This window comes from Gobius niger, assembly GCF_951799975.1.
Source record: "Gobius niger genome assembly, chromosome: 21".
NCBI lineage: Eukaryota > Metazoa > Chordata > Actinopteri > Gobiiformes > Gobiidae > Gobius > Gobius niger.
This window is the reverse complement of record NC_136872.1, coordinates 16,610,930-16,630,872: the sequence shown is the minus strand read 5'-3', so window position 1 is coordinate 16,630,872 and position 19,943 is coordinate 16,610,930. Positions and strand designations below refer to the sequence as shown.

At 43.2% G+C, this 19,943-nt stretch overlaps 1 protein-coding gene across 1 annotated transcript in view; it reads right to left on the bottom strand.

Annotated features, from left to right (window-relative positions):
• The window catches only part of actn3b (actinin alpha 3b), a 30,377-nt gene extending 12,844 nt beyond the window's left edge, over window positions 1-17,533 (bottom strand). Inside the window, exon 1 of the mRNA XM_079580351.1 lies at window positions 17,240-17,533. Coding sequence (XP_079436477.1) covers window positions 17,240-17,374 — 135 coding nt within the window. The 5' untranslated portion in view covers window positions 17,375-17,533. The remainder of the gene's footprint in view (window positions 1-17,239) is intronic.
• Between the last annotated feature and the right edge of the window lie 2,410 nt (window positions 17,534-19,943).

Below are 19,943 nucleotides of genomic sequence, written 5' to 3'. Positions count from 1 at the left end.
CAATAAGAGAAACACATTGAAAAACCTTTCTTGTAAACTTTTTTGGACCTGGTTTCACCTTTTGTATGTTCCAAAACTTCTAATACGAGAGCAGCCAAAAAGAAAGAAAGAAAAAAAAAATCGATTGAACTCACAATGTCAAACAGTTGTGTGAAATGTGGCGATTCGGTAGTATTCTATTGTACTGTGTTTTCTCGTCCTGTCCTGCAGTCCTGACCGATACCGGCTTTATCTGCCCCCTGCTCCTGTGCTGCACGTGTCCACCGCTGTTACCATCCTTTTGTCTCACTGTGTCAGAGTCTGTCGCGTTGGTGAGGAGCTGCTGATGAGGGCGCGCTGTCCAAACGGCGCTGACGCAAAACAAACTCTCTGCAGCTTTGGGCAAAAGTTTGTGCTACAGCAAATACGTCCAACTGGGAGGCATTTTATCTGCCGAGGACAGACTGTTCCCTCGGAAAAAAGCGATTTGTTTTTTTCTGAAGATAAACTTTGGGTTCGGTCGACCCTTGACAATAGCACTGAAACAACCATTCAGATATGGCAATTTATCATCTATTTTTGTGGGCGAAGTGGGTAAAATGTAATGTCTAAAAACCACCCAGTATGTCACAATTACATTCTTCCATCTGACTGAGATTCCACATTTTTTGCCGACACAGCCTGAAACACAAAAACGCCCGGTAACTTAAATATGTGAAAAGGTTGGGTGTTAGTCGTGATTTTCTGCGTCTGGCTTAAGATCTATGCCGACACAGAAAAAACACCTAAATCACAGCACACTGGGGGGGACACACGGCGCGCTTTTGAAGAGCCCTCCGGGGAAAAGACAAAAGACAACAGAATTTTGTGAGAATAAGCACCAAAGCAGCATATGCAGAGCCCTCTATCTCGTTATTGTGGATTCTGCGCCCAAAGTTTGCCAGTCTGGGGAGCAGAGGAGCAGCGTGGGCGTCGAAGCGGAGCTGAATAACTAACTACAGATGAAGGTGTGGGCGAGCGAGGGAAATGAGGAGAGAAGGGGGGGGGGAGAGGGAGGGGGATCGAGAAAGAAAGACAGAGGAACAGTAGAGGAGCGTGTATCCACATTTGCATAACAGCTCATCTGCAAATTACAATCCTTTTTGTGTTTACATATCTGTATGGAAACACCAGGGCGGAGAAACAAAGCATTTCACACAAGAGGATGCGTCATTTGGGTGAGAGAGACCAGAAAATCAGATCTAATTATTATCAGTAATTATCAAGAATAATTTAGCAGTAGGTTAATGAATGGGTCAAATGCTCAGAGGGCGTCAGGAAGGGCATCTCATTTAAAACGCAGGGGAAACATTCAGAGGCTGAGCTGCTGTCGAGACTAAATCAACAAACCATTTAAAGGTCCCACCTGTCACTTGTTTAGTTTGCTTGACAGTACTGAAGTATTTTGAGTATTTTAAAGCAGAACTAAGTAACTAATGCCCCTAGAGGCCATAAGCGCCACTGCAGGTGTCGTAGCATGTTGCGTTTTCTACTCATTAATTGTCCGCGAGAGTAAATACTACGCTGACAGAAAAGACAAAGGGAGAGAGGGATATTGTACATTGTGCCACAACCCAAATACACAATGGAGATAATTATTGCCACTCAAATTTGGCTGTAAATACTGTTTAAGTGGTGCTAGCCCACAGTTAGCTTTGCCCGTAAGCCTGTTAGCTTCTTCCTCGTGATCCCATTAGTGTGTATTGGGGCTCTGGGGGCGGAGCAGGGAAAGTTGCAAGTGTGGTTTTCGGGCCAGAGACACCAGGGGGAGATGAAAGACCCCCCCCAATCATCCCATTAGCACTTGTATTACCCCCAGAGGGACTACGGAAAGGATTTATTAACCCGTTTATGATTAGGGTTAAGAGCGGCAAATGTAATGTAAGTTGTGTTTCACTCACACAGATCTCACACATATTTTTAGAAACTAGAAGGTCTTGGCTTTCAATTGAGGTATTACACTGGTACATATGCTGTAAGCTCTCCAGTCAACATGCTGTGAGATTTGGATAATTGTTAACCCTAATCCTAACCCTAAAGTGGTTACTTAGTGCTGCTTTAATGATTTATTAGAGAATTTTAGGCAACTTTTTATTGCTTTACTAGCTTTAACATATATTTTGTGGATTCTTTTTATCACCAGAGTGAAGAAGAAGAGTGATGGGTTTAACTGTTTATTTCTATGGAAGAAGTTCTAAATTTCCTTTCCTCGAGAGCTGTGGACATGAAAATAGTACTAGACCGTGAGCAAATTGACATTTTTTGGAGCAAAAACGGCAGAGGTCGCCTCTCTAAACGCTCAGGTCCCGGCAGGTGTCGTCTCCTTTGCCACGCATGACCAAATTTAGACCGCTCCCCTCACCGCACAAGACCGCCGTGGGCCAAGGCGGGCGAGTGAGCGGGCGGGCGGACGGGGCAGAGCGAGGAGCTGGCGCGAGGAGGCAGGGAAGGAGAGGAGGAGAGTAAACGAGGGTGCATGTTGAGTGAGGGGGGGCCGGGGTGGTGTGGGGGGAGAGGGCTAAATCGGGTTGCTATGGGACACCTCGGCGGGACAGCTGAGAAGGCAGGATTCTTCAGGGTAAACTGTAAGGGCTGAGACAGTGATGGCAGCAGGAAGGAATGGATTGGGGCGAATATAATACACACGTAGAACAGGCTAATGAAGTAGTTAAGTTTGTTTTGAAGCGAGAACTTACTTTACCACCAATGTTTAAATGTAAAAGTATTGTGTGCTTGTATTGAATAAGTTTTCTGCCCTCTGTAAATTGATTATAATGTAGCCTACGCTGTTTTTGTACCTTTATATATAATTTCTATGGTCTTTCACTGATATAAGGCGACCTTGAGTGTCTAGAAAGGCGCCTTATTAATAAAATGAAGGACAAAGTAGTCATGAAAGGGAGTGTGAATACTTCCTTTCATGACTACTTTGTCCTCATGTATAGAAGACATCAGGACAAAGTAGTCATGAAAGGGAGTGTGAATACTTCCTGAACCTAGAGTATAATGGTGCACTATCTCATCCCGAGACCACAGTGCTAAAGGAGGTTGGGTGTTTGGGGGGTCTGGGGGTATGAAGTCACCGCTGAGCTCCACACCTGTTGGGCTGGTCTGCTCAGCTCTGGTCCTTCTTGTAAAATGAGGTCAGGGTAGTCTCTCGCTTTGGGAAGAGGGGGGGGGGAAGAGGCAGTGGGAGGGTTATGGGGGAGATGCCTGTCATAGCTCCTCACAGCTGACAGGCGCAAAGTCTCGCGTTGGGCCGCCACACTTCAGAGAGCGCTGTAACGTGGGACTGAGCCGGACTGTCAGTCAGCGAGGAAACAGAGGAAGAATCGAGCGCTAGTGGAGTTGCTGCAGATGTTCTCCGAGGGAAAACCAAGAGCCAGACAGATTTTAGTTGCTGCAAACTGAATCATTTATGAATTTAGTTGTGAAGACTTTGGACAGATGGAGAGCACAAAAAGCCGACATCCACCCGTCTTCTTGAGCTCATCCAGAGCCGGGACGTGGGGTAAAAATCGAAGCAGGCACATTGGACCCTGATGATCACCTCCTCCAGCTCATCCAGGGGAACTCAGAGCTCCCAACCCAAACCGAGACACCCTTCACTGCCCTCTCCTGGTGGGAGGTGTCCAGGAACCATCCAACACAGATGCCCAAACCTCCTGAGCTCCTTTCATTGAGGAGGAGAAGTGGCTCTACTCCAAGCTTTAATACAATTTATAAGAAATGTATGATAGAAATAGGCACAATTTTCAAAACAGCAGAAACCAATGTATTTGGTAAATTGAATATCAGACCACAGGGAGCACTTTTTTACGGCCCCTGAATTTGCCAAAAAGACAACACCCACAAATCAACCCAAGGACAACTTCAAACCTTTTCACCTTACAAAAAAAACAGGCATTCTTCTTCTTCTTATTTAGACACTTGTGGGCTTCCGTTCATTTACCAATGATTTCTGAACAAAGAAGCACCATGTAACTTTTCGCCGTCTCCAACCATTCTTACCAGTCCAGTATGCCCTGCCTTGATCCATTCACATCTACTGTCATTGCATCCGAAATAGCCTTTACTGCCAAAACGAATGCTAAACATTTAAGGCATGTCTAACGGTGACCCACTGACAGCACGCGCCTGCAGCGATGTCCAGGTGCACACGGCGGCACTTTCAAAGTCCTGGGAGCGGAAAACGACTCTGCCATTTACATTTGTGCCATTCTGTGCAGCTCCATAAATAAAAACGCCGCTCTGATTAATAACCTCTCTGCAATGTTCTCTATGGCGTCTATCTCTGCTTCTCTGTTACACAGTCTATTTTCACTAATTACATTCTTATGGCGCTCATGGCCCATTCAGATTATGCAAAATGGTGCTTAAGCGATCAAAAACGACTCAGGAAGATGCTGAGAGGAGAAAAGCTTGACCTTTATGGCATGTCATGTTTTTGAATGGTATTTCTCTGGGCATCTCACAGTAACAGCAGCCACTTGATGAACCAGTTTCAAAATACAACAAATCAGACATTACAACCAATATTGTTTTTTTCCTTTACCAAACTTCAGTGTTATTTTCAGACACCAGTAAAACAGTCGATGATTACTGCTTGATCATTCCCAGGTCATAGTTGACCGGCACATGAGCACAGAGTAATCCTGCCCCCTCTTAAACACGTCCTGTGTAAAAATAGCGAGTGCCTGCACCTGTCCGCGGCAGCACCTCTGTCTGTCACATCTGCTCAGAGCACGGGGTCTCCCTCCCACACACCAAGGGCACGCACAGTAAACAACAGGCGGCCCACGCAGGAACACGGCGTTTATAAGGTCAACAGGGCACAGCGCGGAGCGGCAATAACTGACAACAGCTCAGGGACTGCAGTGCGGGGATTACAGAGCAGAGCCATCTCCAACGGCACGTTTATCACAGATTTTAACATGTTTTCTGTGTTACACTGAGAAATATTATCATTTTTGCGAGTACTAATTACTTTTGTTTGAAACTTATAAAATGTGCAATTTTTTTTTTTTTAATAAATCTCGTCATGTATTGAATGAAGAGCGAGAGAGCTGAGTTTATTTGATACAGAAGATTGCACTGAAGCACCTTAAAGCAGTACTAAGTAACTCATGCCCCTAGAGGCCATAAGCGCCACTGCAGGTGTCGTAGCATGTTACGGTTTTTTACTCATTAATTGTCCGTGAAGGTAAATACTACACAGACAGAAAAGACAAAGGGAGAGAGTGATATTGTGCATCCAATTACACAATGGAGATATGTTTTTGAATTCAAACTTGGCTGTAAATACTGTTTAAGTGGCGCTAGCCCACAGTTAGCTTTGCCCGTTAGCCTGTTAGCTTCTTCTTCGTGATTCCATTAGAGTGTATTGGGGCCTCCAGGTCGGAGAAGGGAAAGCTGCAAGGGTGGTTTTATGGCCAGAGACACCAGGGGGAGACGAAAGACCCACCAAGCATCCATTAAAACCCAGTATTACCCCCAGAGGGACTACAAAAAGTAACTTTGTACTGCTTTAAAACATTGCAGTTAATTTAATCCGAACATGATTTACTACAAGAAATAAAGCATCATTTCTTCTCAACATTCATGATAGACTGCACTCCTGCAATCTGGCCACAAGAGCTCACAAGAAAGAAAAATCTTTGTGCCATTTCAAAGCCTGGATAAATATATATACATCGACTATATGAAGGCGACCCATTAATATCCCAAACCGATTTACAGGAGTGTAAAGTGTTAAACTAAACTGAGGGCTTATAGGATGCAGTCCAAGAAATCCACAGCACATAAAAATGCAAACAGTTCAGCGCCGAGAGATGTGAAATTTTTCTAAAAAGAGATCAGGCTTTTTTCTTTTCTTTTTTTTTTCTGCGAGGAGTGACTTTGAAGCAGTGTTGACACGGCAGCATTTCTCACGGAGCTCATCACACTGACGGACAGGACCCCGAGCTCTCGCACTTCTGACAGGCTCCTGCTGCTGCCCCGGAGTCTCACGCTGCTCGGATCCGAACGGACAAACAACGCGCCTGTCAAGTGCGTGTCGATGCGAACGCAAACGGCCAATTAAGAAAACACCAGTCAGCGTTTCCGCGAGAGGGACCACTGTACGCTCTGTTCACTGACAACTACAATGTCTTTGAGAAGAGGAATGTTTTCTGCATAGCGCTTTTCACGGACACAGGTGCCCCCCACAAAAGGGCTATAGAAATAATGTGCATCCTACGTATCCAACATTATGAAATACTAAACAGTGAACTTTCTAAATGTAAAAACACCACAAAATACATGACATCAGGGCCTAAAGCTTCCCAGAACTTGTGATGAAAGAGCTCCACGCAGTAGTCTGACAGAATTTGAAAGAAGGATTGTCACACTTATTGTTGACTATAATAGACCCTTTCTTTGACTACACATAATTACTTTTTCCCTGACAATTTGCACCCGCCGAGCGTCTCTTGAGAGCGGCTGTAACGACTGAATTTCTCCATTGTGAGATCAATAAAGTCCTATTTTATCTTACCATTGAAATCAATATGACAAGAATTTTCCACAAAGCACAGAGGAGATAATGTAAGTTTTCTGACATTTTGAGATGTAAACCAAGGACGCCGAGTCCAGTCCAACAAACAAATCCTCCATTTCAGGCATTACAATTTTAGTCTTATTGTCTGATCTTATTGTGTCCGATGTACTTGGCAAAACAAACCTTATACTGAAAATCACTATTCCCCCAGAAAGCTGTATTGTGCACAGACTGAGGGTGAGTGTCAGGAGAGTGTTGTAAAAGACAGTTACAGGACGCGACAGGTGCATCCCCCCAAACTCTTCCCCCGCCTCCTTCACAGTGGCTTTAAATATCCCCCTCGGAGACCTGAAGCCCTGAACTTGGGTGCCTCTGGGACAATTTGGCACAATGACACAAGAGCAATGGCACAGTCCCCTGAGAGCACCCAAAACCACCAGAATCAGAGACGAGGGCAGGGTTAGAGCAACTTTCACTCAACTGCAAGAGGACAAGGCTATTGGACTATAATGCTCAACCAGACTTATCTATTTGATTCATAAAGATGCCAGGAAGATGAACCCTCAACTTTCCTTCCTTCGCTGCCCCTGATTGTAGATATTGTTCTGTAAACAATGAGAACCATAAGCCAATGAATGAACTGAACTCATGTAAAATCAAGAATAATAGAATATAGTAAGACTGTAGTTCATGAGCCATATTGCAGTATCAACTCTCCATAGAAAAACATCAATCAACCAAATATTGCACAAAACCACAATATGCAGCAACAAAAGCCACAGTCCGGAGCGTTGATGCAAAATTAATATCGACAATACAGAAAAACAAACGCATAAAGTTCTCTACTTCTGTTTTATTTCTTGGTGTGTAAAACAAAAAAGAAAAATCCTTACATTATCCTTACATTAGGGTTTTCCAGGTAGTCCACTTTGGGAACCACTGATTTGATGATTGTCTTCAATAAACATGAAATAAATAAACCATATAGGACTTAAAAACATACAAGACATACAAGACGAGGGTGCAATGGAGATAAATTGGGAAAATCATGACTATAACTTAACTTTTGAACATGTTTGAGTTGCCATGCAGTTTTGTTTGAGGCTTATTAGCAAAAAAATGTGCAATTGTGATATGGACATTGCACCAGCTAAGATGATTTGTCATATTGTGAAGCCCAACAATCCAATTATAAGACTGTGAGTCAACAGGTGCCACATCAGGAAAGGCATCTGAATTGTAAATGTGTAATATTTACGACAAGGGACAACGAATAAAACGTAGGGCTATAACTTCATACTTAACGCCTATGCCTTTATCAGCGCTAAAGCTTTGTGTTAAACAATTAGGGTTTTCCAGGTGGTCCTCAAAGCTTTGCAGTGGTTTGGGAAAGGCTAAACCTGGATGTGTAAGAGTCGCCCGGCATTAAAAAAAATGAGCCTATTTATAAAACAAAGAGAGATACAATCACCCCATTAATCACTATCACGTCCTACTGTGCGTCGTGGATTAACGAGAATAAAATACCACAGGACACATGACAACAGGGGCCACGCGGGGCCAGTGATCCCTGCACACATCTGAGGCCTGGATTTGAGTCTGTGTTTAGCGGATAAAGGGCCTTGTCTACAGAGAGACGGGGGATAGTGCCAGATGCCAGTGGGATCTCATGTGGGCACGGGGTATTTCGCAAACAGGTGCGGCGAGTGTTTATTTTTTAATAGGTTGTGTACACGTGATGCCGTAGCGTCATCAAGGACCTTGTGGTAGGGAGCGTTTGAAGACGGGGTTCCCGATATTCCTTTTAGTCGTAAATGTATGTTTAATAGAATATAGTATAGTGTAAACACGGTAAATAGTGAAGAGTATTTTGATCAATCGGCAACAAGGTAAAAGTCTAAATCCGTGGAATACATTTCTCTCGCTCCAACTCAGTGAATTCAAATAAAGCAGGGATTGTGAGCGCTACAGCTAAAGGTACAACTCCATTATTCATTTACAGTTTGAAATGTATCTTTTGTAGTAATCCCAAAAACGCAGATATTTGACATTCATTTTGATATAATATCTCAGTAACTAACGGCGGGGAGCTGACATTGCTGTAATACCACCCCCTTGTGGCCAGGGGCGACTCCAAGAAACACTTAGGAGCATTGATTGTAATGAGACTTCCGACCTCCCAAGAACGGCTTTAAAGTCTGGCTCCAAAGAGTTTTTCTTTTTCTAAAAATCGCTATGACCCACGAGACAACGCTGGGGAAGGTGAAATATTTTTAACCACGCTGGTTGTTGTTTATCAGCCTGAGAAAGAGGAAGCATTTTCAGTGCATTGACTGGCTCCAGAGCCCGTCAATCAAACTCTGGAGCTCTGTGGAGGCTCCGCCCACCCCACGAGTGCAGGGCTTCCCGCCTTTTTGGCCTTTTAAGGAACAGGCTGCGGAGGAGGAGTCTGAGCGGCCATGTAAGTTTCACACAGGACTTTTCTATGAATGGGGCTGAATAGGTAATCATCAATCTCTAATTATCATATCTGTGGTCATTTTATACTCACTACTGCCACCTCAGGTCTTATGCGGCACTTCAGACCCAAATTAACACCTTTTTGAGTGACAGTGCAGGATTTTAGAGGCAGTTGTGGTGAACAGGTCGGGGCATTTTAACATTTGTAAACTCTGTACAGTCCCTTTAAACTCATCCCATTTCTCAGTCGTTTAAAATGTATTTGCCCAGACAGTCCCGGTGGCATTACTTTTTTTTCAAGGGAGTCCAGGCCAAAGACTGGGCTCTATTGTCCAAACAAACTGGAGCACCTGGAGGAAACCTAAGCAGACACAGGGAGAAAAATGCAAACTCTGTGTAGAAAAGCCCCATTCACTACTGCGCCATCGTTCCACCAGCTTCTAAGAAACAATAACATAGTTCCAAAGGGTTAGTTGATACTGTGTCTACATTGCCTCTGTAAAAGACATGCACTTACACCCTTTTCATGACTTTGCTTTGTCTGTTATTGAAGGACGATGTACAGAGACATGAAGCTCACACAGACAGAGATGCAGCACCAGATTAGAGCTCCTGCTTACAGAAATTAATTAACAACACAAGGTCACAAGCAACAATATAATCACTATAGCAACTGTGACATCATTATATCTATGCCTGACTGGCTGTCCTTGTTGTATACATCCTGAATGACTCAACATTACCACAGTAGCTCTCACCTGTAAACCTTAAATGGTGAAAAGGTATTCAATAAATATTTGGCACCTAAATTAGATGGAGTGATTCAACAGACAATGGCTTCCAGAGCATTCATCTGCAGGTCTGTGGGGTTTGGTGAGACAGATGGCTGACCTGCCGCGCTTAGTCAGTGCTTCTGACAGCGCTATCCCTCAGTGTGGTTGCATTAAATCTCGTTATGTCCAACACTGAATCATTAAACTGCAGATGTCCCTGAATGCACCGCGGTATGAGACCTGGCTGAGCCCCTCCGTCTGTGAGGAGCGCCTTTGATCGATGGAGAGCACTTACAAACAGATTAGAGCTATGGGGAAGTCATTTACAGAGGGGTGATAAGGGCGGCGATTGTAATGGCAATTTTAAGGTCACGTGGCAAATCGCAGAGGCAGCAAAAGTAGAGCCGACATGAGGCCTCATCATTTAAGAATCCGGTTCAGAAAAGCCTAAGATTCTGGTACTGTATTAATTTAGCAGCTTGTTATTTCAGTCTTCTCTAACTGCTTTATTTTAATCTTTTAAAACCAGAAAAGTCCCACTCAGATTTCAGGAATCGTTTTTTCAGTCATTCTAGCTCCAAAGGGAACCCTATTGTACATATTTTTAGTGATTGGGGACACCAGAGAACCCAGAAGAAACCTACACAGACACGGGAAAACATGCAAACTCCACACAAACGCCCCACTCGGACAGGAACCGTCTAACCGCTGAACCATGTCCAACTATGAAGAAATACAAGTCAAAATAAGCCAGAATCCTGATGGTGATGCCAAAACCTCTGCTTTAAAATTGACACAAAGTCATTATGCAAATCATTTAACATTAGGAGAAAGATGATTCACTGGAAAAGGCATAAAGAATGAACATTACAGCAAAGTCAGCATTTTTTAAAGGGTAAAAGCATATTGCATAAAGACAGATGCTTGTTTCCAAACTCTATCGTGCTTAAAGAGCAGCTCTCCAGCCTGATCTGACCTGCCCCTCTCTCTCTAATGCCGGTTTCAGTGCCTCACAGTGGCTGTGGTCCAGTCCAGGTCTATGGAGCGACGGTGTGATGGATTGCACTGATACAGAGCAGTGCAGCTACACTAGGGGCCACGTCTGCTGTCCTAATGAGAGCTACAGAGACAAATGGCCACATGAACAGCTCCCAGCGACTGCACACGATTTATGGACTGGGGAGGACGGGATGTGTCATATTAATTGGCAATTAAAACTTTTATGAAATAATACGGGGGAAATTGTGCAGATGGAGCAAAAAGTCGGGCGTATGCATTTTAGCTGGGGGCCAAAAATGTGTTGCAGCCTGGGAAAGTAATTTGACACACCTTTGAATTTGTCCATCTTTTGATGCAAAAACAATACTGAAAACTGAGGTATATCTCGTTAATCGGCTTGTTTTGCAGGGTTGGACTTGTACTTCACCAGGCACCATAAACAATCTTTAAATAATAGATTGACATTGAGTGAACAAACATAGCTGAGGAAACTGACAGTGAGTTGGACTTGAGATTGGAGTCGGATTGTAATAAATATTCGACTCACAGTTGGTTTAGTGACTTGGACTTGCACATTGAGGACAGAACTTGAACTTAACTCGCACTTGAGCTTGACTTGAACTAAAAAACAGAGAAACTGGACGACAACCCTGACACATTCATTCACCGGGGCCAAGAGTCCAATTAATGGTTCATCTAAAGCATCGCCTTCTTTGTTCAGTGGGAAGAAGCTTGGGAGAGAACATACAACAATTTATTTTCGAAGCAAAAAACAATTCCGACATTTTTTCTCTGCATATCTCTTGTATTACATAAGTCCGCCACTTTGTAAAACACTGTTGTTTAGAGCTTTTCGGAGCGCAGAGGCCCGGCAGGCAGCATTTGGGGCCATCATTTAAAATAATGATACGAGATGAGCTCAGTGCTTTTCTCAGCAGCTCTCGCTCTGACGTCTGCCTCTCACAAACTATAAATACCTACGGCCTTCCACCTCACGGCTTTGATTTCTGCTTGAGATCGGACTCTTCTCCGAGGAGCTCCCCCCTCAGGGCCCCGGGGGAGACTGCACCTCTTATCATTAGCGCCAGTAAGGACAAATGCAAACACAAATCCTCGAGAGAAGATTCTAAACATGCAGTTCTAGTTGAAAGTACATGGCGGGAATCCTATCTCTATAAGTGACATTAACAAAGACATAAAGACTAGAGACAATGCAATCCCCTCTCACTAAACGCAACCTTAATTCTATTTCCAAGATGGCTGTCCTTACAGGCTATCCATCATGCAGCGCCATGTTCTGACACCGCCCCGTATCCCGTGTCTCCTTCTGCCATTAGCGCTCGCTCTGAAAGTCTCTGTAAACGAGCCCGGCCGTCGTCTGAAGCCGTATTCGAGCATTACAATCGTTTGAAACCCAGTTAAAGTCTCAGTAGGAGCGGGGCATCGGGAGAGAGTGGACACTTTGCTGCCGCGGCCTCTTGGTTCCTGTGGCGGCACTAAAGCAGTTTATAGAAGGCTCCCTATAAGGACAGCACTTCTGGAATAGAAACTGCCATTCGATCTGAGGCAGGCACTCTCACCTCTCCGCTTACGATGAGCCGACACACAAGGCCCAACACAAACGCGCCGCGCAGACTTTTACTTTGTGACTATTGCTAATCCCCAATCGACTTAGAGCTTCCAGCCTGTCAGGGAGCTACACAAACAAATGCTGTGCTGTTTAAAGGCAGGGATTTTTCTTTCTGTCTTTTTTTTTTATCATTTTGGGAATGAAACATGACATCTGGTTATTATTGATACTATCAACATGGCTAAGGAGTAGTGCAATTAACCACATTTGACTCATATTGAAATTCATTCTGTGGTAAACCTCCATTATCAGCATAGAGCTTTTGAATTGGCAGGTCTACAACCAAATCTTTACCAACAGCTCATGATTTCCTTACAGTAGCAAAATGAAAACCAATGGACTAAAGGTTAAATAGTACTGGAAGGAAGTGATTCTCGTCTATGTTCATGAACCACACTCAAAAGACACATTTATGAATGTTTTCTTCTGTTTAATACCTCATAATTTCCCACATAATTGTTTCATGTTGATCTAAAGCGGCATTAAATAGAGTGAAATCATCTTCCTATAGAAGGAAAAACAATACTGTATCTATTTGTTATGATTCCCAACATATTACATAGCTGAATTCACTCATATTTTTCTCCTTGATTGTTGTAGCACTTTATAAAATACAATAGTTTACACAAGTGCAGATATATATACTTTTAATGGTCGGCTCGGCGCTGTAACGAGGGCACATGATCTGAACAGAGGGAACCATGGGATGAGACACGGGTGGTGTGGCTGCCCAAAAGCATTCTGGGATGATTCAGTCATCACAGCTGGAGTTAATGTGAGCCATGGCTAAAGCAACATACAACATACCAAAGCGCTTTGGAAAGGTTTACGGCCCACGTTTCCATGTTATAAAATGGACTTCTTTCCTTATTTTTAAAACTAATGCGGCCACAAAAGCTATGATTCATTTGTTTGACCAGCTCCCACCGTTAAGGTCAACAAAGGGCCTTTTACCTTTCAATTCGGTCGGACATATTGGATCAAACAGTGCGCCGCTATGTTCGCCTCTAATGCAGTCCTTTTGATATTCACCACAACAATACGAGCAGGGGTCAAAGCCGGTACTTCGCGTATCAGATGAATGACCTGTCTGGCTATAGCTCGAAGTTGTTAAAGTGCGAAATGCGATTAGACAAGAATAGATTTGATTATGCAGCACCCAAAGGTCTCCCCCCTCACCCGGACAGGGGCACATCGCGCTGGGATGAGTGGATTAATATTGCATTACAGAATATGACTTTATAACATTTCAATCGCATCACCATCACCTTTTGGGATGCTTCGTTAATCTTATACCTCCAGGAGGAAATATAAAGCCTTTTCTTGCCGTAAAGATGTTTTTAGTTTTAACAGTCACTATCTTCAGTCATATCTGCCCTTGCTATAAAAACAACTATCGAACTATCGAATTATACTATTGCAACATTTTATTTAACTATTTCAGAAGCTATTGCTTTTCATCAAACTGTGCCCAAACAAGACTTTAAAAAACAACACTAAATAAGGAGAAAAACAAAGCCATAATCAGGATAACTGAATTAAATAAGGAAAACCGTGACTCAAGCTGAAGTTTAGCACAGTTTAAGGTGTGTTTTTGTTAAAGAGTCAGTTATTTAGCGATATATATTGAGGCTTCTGGCATTATTGATAAGGTACAGCCCAATATTGCGATAACAATTTGGGAAAATATTGCACAGCCTAAATGCATATCAACCATTCTTTCGCTCCAATCATGACGGATGGGGTGTCATTCTAAGTGAGAGATATTCATAGGTTTCAGTCACATTACTTTTTCTTTTTATGACTGCCATTAAGAGGTTTTCAACATTCAAAACATCAACAATGCCATGGCGAAGGTCTTCACTTTACACCGCTTCAAACCTACGGACAGTCCCAAGCCCAGATAAATGCAGGGCTGTGCCTGGACTCAAACTATGTAGCTACTAGTAAGTAAAGAAGAGCTTTAAGCCTACATACACTGTAGCACAAATGGGATGGAAATAGTTGGCTGACCATCACCTCTGCCAAAAGTACATGTATTCACTGGGGACAACTATAAACTGCGTACAGGACGGCCTCAGCTCTTGCCAAGTATTCACTTAACAATAACACGGCTACCGCAACTACATTAAGTTCAGTTGTCAAGCCGAGCTAACGATCACTTTAGCTCTGATGCAGCGCCATTAAGATGATAATGAAGCATTACATATTTATATGGAACAGCAATGTCTCAGTCAAAGGTCTTAATAATTGTATGTAATGGATATTAATAGATAACTAGTATATGCGGCTGTAAGCAGAGTCACTCAGTCACTTAGCAGCTGAACTCTCAAGCTATGTGAAAGCTAAGAAGACTGTAGTTAGACTTAAGATTGGTTCAAGTTGACCTCATGCAGAAAGCAAAACCACAAAAAGGCATTACAAATCATCCCCCCACAAACGGACACAAAAGCAGCATGCAGTCAGGCACTGGTTGATTGGTGACTGGACCATGGGTGGCATAACTTCCAAACACACAGCTCAGTGTTGATCCAGGCTTGTGACTACCACAAAGACCCATAGATTCGGAATTTTTCAGCACTAATCACATCTTTACAACAATCTCTATACCACATGACACAAATAACTTTAGGCAGTATCCGAGATTCTCAACAAGGTACATAGGACTCTCAACAACAAAAAAACGGAGACTTGGTTTCCAGGAATCTGACCCCTGCTTTAATCTGACCCCAGACTTTGTGCTTTCATTTTAACACCTCACTCAATGACACACAACCTCCACTGTTTGCCAATTTTGATTAAAATTAGGCATGACACACTGAACTGAGCTGCTCATGAGAAAGAAACATGAACCACCACCAAGACATGGAGACACTTAATGCACTGTGTCATCTCAGATTTGGATCAGAGTGTTGACAAACATTTTGCTAACACAACTACGTATCGCGCCACGTTTTTCCTTGTAAAATTTCAAGGGCAGAATAAAGACAGGTGGCACGGAGATTTCCCCTTCATATTCATTACACTGCTAAATGATGCTCTGGCTATATTTATGAGCTGATATCAGCTCCTTAAGCTTGATTTGACATGCCTCAGGAGCCTGATGCCCTCGGGAGAAGGTTAGATGACCACTAAAAGAACTATAGGTCTGCCTAAAGTATTCGGATAGCAAATGATTTAGCACTGGAGAAAAAGAGAAATGCAATGGCAAATCTATAATTACAAGATCACCACAAAAGATAATGAAATGCTATTCATGAATCACTCAAACTGCTTAGTCACAATAGTGCTCAATTTTCTCCCAATTTTCTTTTTTTTTCTTCACTAAAAGAGAAAAATGTAAATAGAACGTTGTCTTGAATACATTAAAAGAAGCAAAAGGAGGAGGAATAGGTCAGACCGAGGCAAAGACAGGCGGTTTGCGGACAGAGAGGGGACAGTGGAGTAGAGCAGTGGGAATGTATTTTTAGGAAGATGTTTATTTGTAGGCCGGTGAAACCCAGCCGGGGTGTATATCTACCAGGCTTCCATCCCTCTCTCTGTGCACTGCCATCTGTTGAGGTCCCTCAGACTGTCACAGAGAGCTTCGCAGCACCTTGGCTCCACACCGGGACCTGAACCCATCTGCAGATTCATATCCATGTGTCATCTGCGCTCACTTAAGTTTTCCTAAAGCCGTGCAGTCCTGGAGAGAGCTGTGTGAGCAACCTAATCAACGAAAAGACAATTCAAACAAGCTAATGTTATATCATTGCCAGCACTGCACTCACATTTTGGAAGAAGACTCAACTTTACTCATTTTACGCTGAATAAATACAATAATTTATATGATAGGCCAATTTATATTCCTTTAATATTGAACCTGGACTGCCTTCCCTAAATAATTGTTTTTTTGTCATTTTAAAAATCAATTGGTCAGCAGTAGATTTCAAGTTGATCATCACATCTGTGCCACACGATTTACCAGCTAGGCTAACTGTAGGCTAATTGTTAGCATCAACTGCTAAAGTCCCTTACAGATAGCCTGTGGCTAAGTCTATCTTGCAGAATGTAGTAATAAATCAAATATTGTACTACAATAGACCGACAAACATACAGATGCTATTTTAGCACTACCTTTGTTTACGTGTGTCCTATTTTAGCCTCGGATGTTGCCGTTTGTTCATCTGTGAATGTTGATGACGTACACCTGGTACGCCAGGTGTCTCCATGGCAACAGCGGTGCGGCTTTGGTGGCCAAAAATAGTAGAGTTTACATCAGCTTTGTATCAAACTACTTTGACACTATACAGATTATGCGCATTTCACTTATTTGAACAGCTGATCAACAAGCGATACAGAGTAAAAAAAAACATGTTTTGTGCAAAACTGTAGCCTATGTTTTACTAAAAGGCAAAGTTGTTGATTTTAATTTCTACAATGTTGAGGCTAATTTAATTGCAAATTGTTGGGGCTATATTTTTTCCACCCTTTTTATTAAAGTGCAGGCTGGATTGTGGGGAGGGGAGATTATATTTAGACAGCCTTCGCAAGGCAATCAGGGGTAACTGAAAGACAACACTGAGAAAGTTCCACGGCCTAAAATATCTGCTCTCACACAGCTTCCAGCAGGACTGAAGTGCCAGGTGCGGCACAGCTCAGGCGCAATCTGGTCTCACAGTGAACTTATACCAAGGAAATACAATGTTCACATCACTTCATTAGGCCACGATACATTAAAGTTCTGCTGTCCCATTGACGGCGAGTTTGCCGTTCGTGCGTAATTACGCACAGAGATACAAAGGTGACTGCCACTATTCCGAGCGCACCATTCCAACTTACCTTCCTCTGCTGTTTCTCCCAGGCAGGGTCAAGCAGCAGGTCCCTGTCCCAGTCGTCCTCTTGGGTCATGTACGCTTCTTCCTGGAGGATCGTGTAGGAGTTGCTGTATGTCATTTGGGTTTCGACAGCTGTCATCGTGCCGCCTGTATCAGGACCGCGAGTGTCCCCCTCACTTTAGGCTAAAATAATGGTAATCAGCAACAGTTGGGGACTGCAGAGAACAGACTCCACTGGTGCGAGGTGCCTGTGCGGAGGTGGTGCTCCCACTACCAGAAGACCCTGTGGCCGGTGCTCCTTTCCTGGTCAAAAGTGCCACACGTGACCGCACCCCAATAAGTATGGGAACCAACTGCTTGGGTATCGGGTTCTAATCCTAAAAAGGTGTAATAGGCGTGGTGCTTTGACAGAGGCAGGCGCCCGGAGGCCCCAGAGTGGCTAACAGAGACGTCCATTACGCCCCTTAGCGCCATAGATGTTTTTATGGCCTGTGCCGTGCACCTGTCGCTGCTAGTGACCTCTCAACTGTAAAACCCAGACACATTTTTCAACATTTACTAGAACCCAACAACAAAGCCGGGTGGATATTGTAGGCTGTGTTATCTTGTAGAATCAGCCATAACATTTTAAAAAGCAACTTGTTTTGTTGAGATGGGATTTTGTTTGCTTAAGTCAAATGCTCATCTTACATGGGTGTAGTGCCCAATCAAATGCAATAAATAAAAGATAGAAAATAATCATATATCTTCAGAGAATAAACCTGTTGTTCTTCAATGAGAGCAGCTTGTCCCCACACAGCATCATTGCAAGGTTTCAGAATCATACAAAACAACACACTTTCACTCACATTCGTCATTCAAATCTTTCAAATGAAAAGCACGAGGAATAAAAAAAGACAGGCAGAATTTAGAAGGGAAAAAAAATAAAGTTTATTAATGTCTTGCATGCGAATATATTTCATAAACATAGATTAAATACAGTATTATACAGGAATTATACAGTAAAGGATTTGTTTTTCACAGTAACCAGTTGTCTTTGATATGAACCCTTTCCTTCTGGGACGACACATTCTCCAGACACTTTACACGTGCCTTGATTTAATTACAGCCATTTTAATGTAACTAAGCTCGGGCTGTTCTACTAACCTACATGAAAGGCTTCAGCTACTGTGAAATGAAGGTACCAAAATACACAGATTATTTTACATATTATACTGGAGAGGTATGACGGCTATAGGTCAAGTAAGTAGAAATGTATCGTGGAATAGACAAAACAAAAACAAAAACCTGCAGCATCTAAAATGAATGTACCACAAAATGCAAGACAACTACACTTAATGTGAATGAGGTATCGTCTACTGTAAACTGGGCTGCTGGTGTTGTCCTGCAGCAGTCTATTCAAGTTGTGCTAAACATAATCACACCAATAATATAACATTGTGCCCACCTGGCTGATAGACAAACTGTGCTTTCCAAACACTTCTATAAAAAGCAGCATTTACTTGAAGACACTGCGGAACATTTCTCACAGATGATGATGCCTGTAATGAAAATCATCGCTTGTACTTTACTCTAACACCTCACACAAAATACACCGTCTGTGCCAGTGGTCATAATGTTATACCAAATCGGTGCATACTGGCCACACTTATTAGTTTCATAAATACAAGGCAAAATGGTTTATGATAAAAAAACAAAAAACAAAAAAAAGTTGTTCTCCACCTACTTTACATGTTATCTCCGTGAATACAGCCACAGCAGATCATGACAGTAAAAAAGGAAAGCGAACGTGGTTTTTTAGAAACGGCACAATCTTCGGTCGTTTTCCAAGCACAGAGACAAGTGGGGAGGGGGGGGGGAGGGGAGAAGGTGGGGGGGGCAGGGGTGTGCTGTGAATTCAGAACAGGGAGAGATGCAGAGATGCGTGGCTGGAAACATCCCAGCAGGAGTAAAGCCAAGACTCTGAGCGAGAAGGCGATGGGAGTGAGGCAGTTTAGGGGGGGGGGGGGGTAACATTTAGCATCGAGCTGCTTGAGCTCTGAGGCTAGGATTTATAATAAAGGGACTATAGAGGGAATCTACAGAAGACTATACTTAATGCAGACGGGATGCTAAAATACTTATCATTCATAAGAAGTACTCAAAAGCTGTGCTCATGCCACGTCAGATTGAAGTATAAATAATTGTAACACAATATGTGCCTCACAAATGATCTTCCTCTGCTGCTAGAAGGCGTGCGCATTGACCCGCATTCATTTCAGAAAGGTTATAATCTCCCGGTGTGGACTCACCTTTTGATAAGGAGACACAGTGGGCTCAACGTGCCACAGAACCCAAATGAGCTGAAGTAAATTCATTCACTCGTGTTCCGACCCTGCTTCAATACTGAAAGACCACGAGGCTCTGCAACTATAGTGAAAATGGGGGTTTTAGATTGGCACATGGCGGTCAAAGAACTGATCAAATATCACAATCGCAACTTTTCTCTTTTCCTTTTTTGGCTTTCGAGACAAGAGAACCGTTCTGGGAAATCAAATCCGGCCACATACCCAGATCCAAAGTGTCAAAAAACGGCGGTGGCGGCGAAACATAATCATCATGAAGCGCAGTCGAAAGTGAACGGCGAGAGGCAAAGGCGCGGCAGGTAGGAGGCGGGGTGGGTGTGGGGGGGTCAGAAAGTGAAGAGGAGGAGGAGGAGGAGGAGGAGG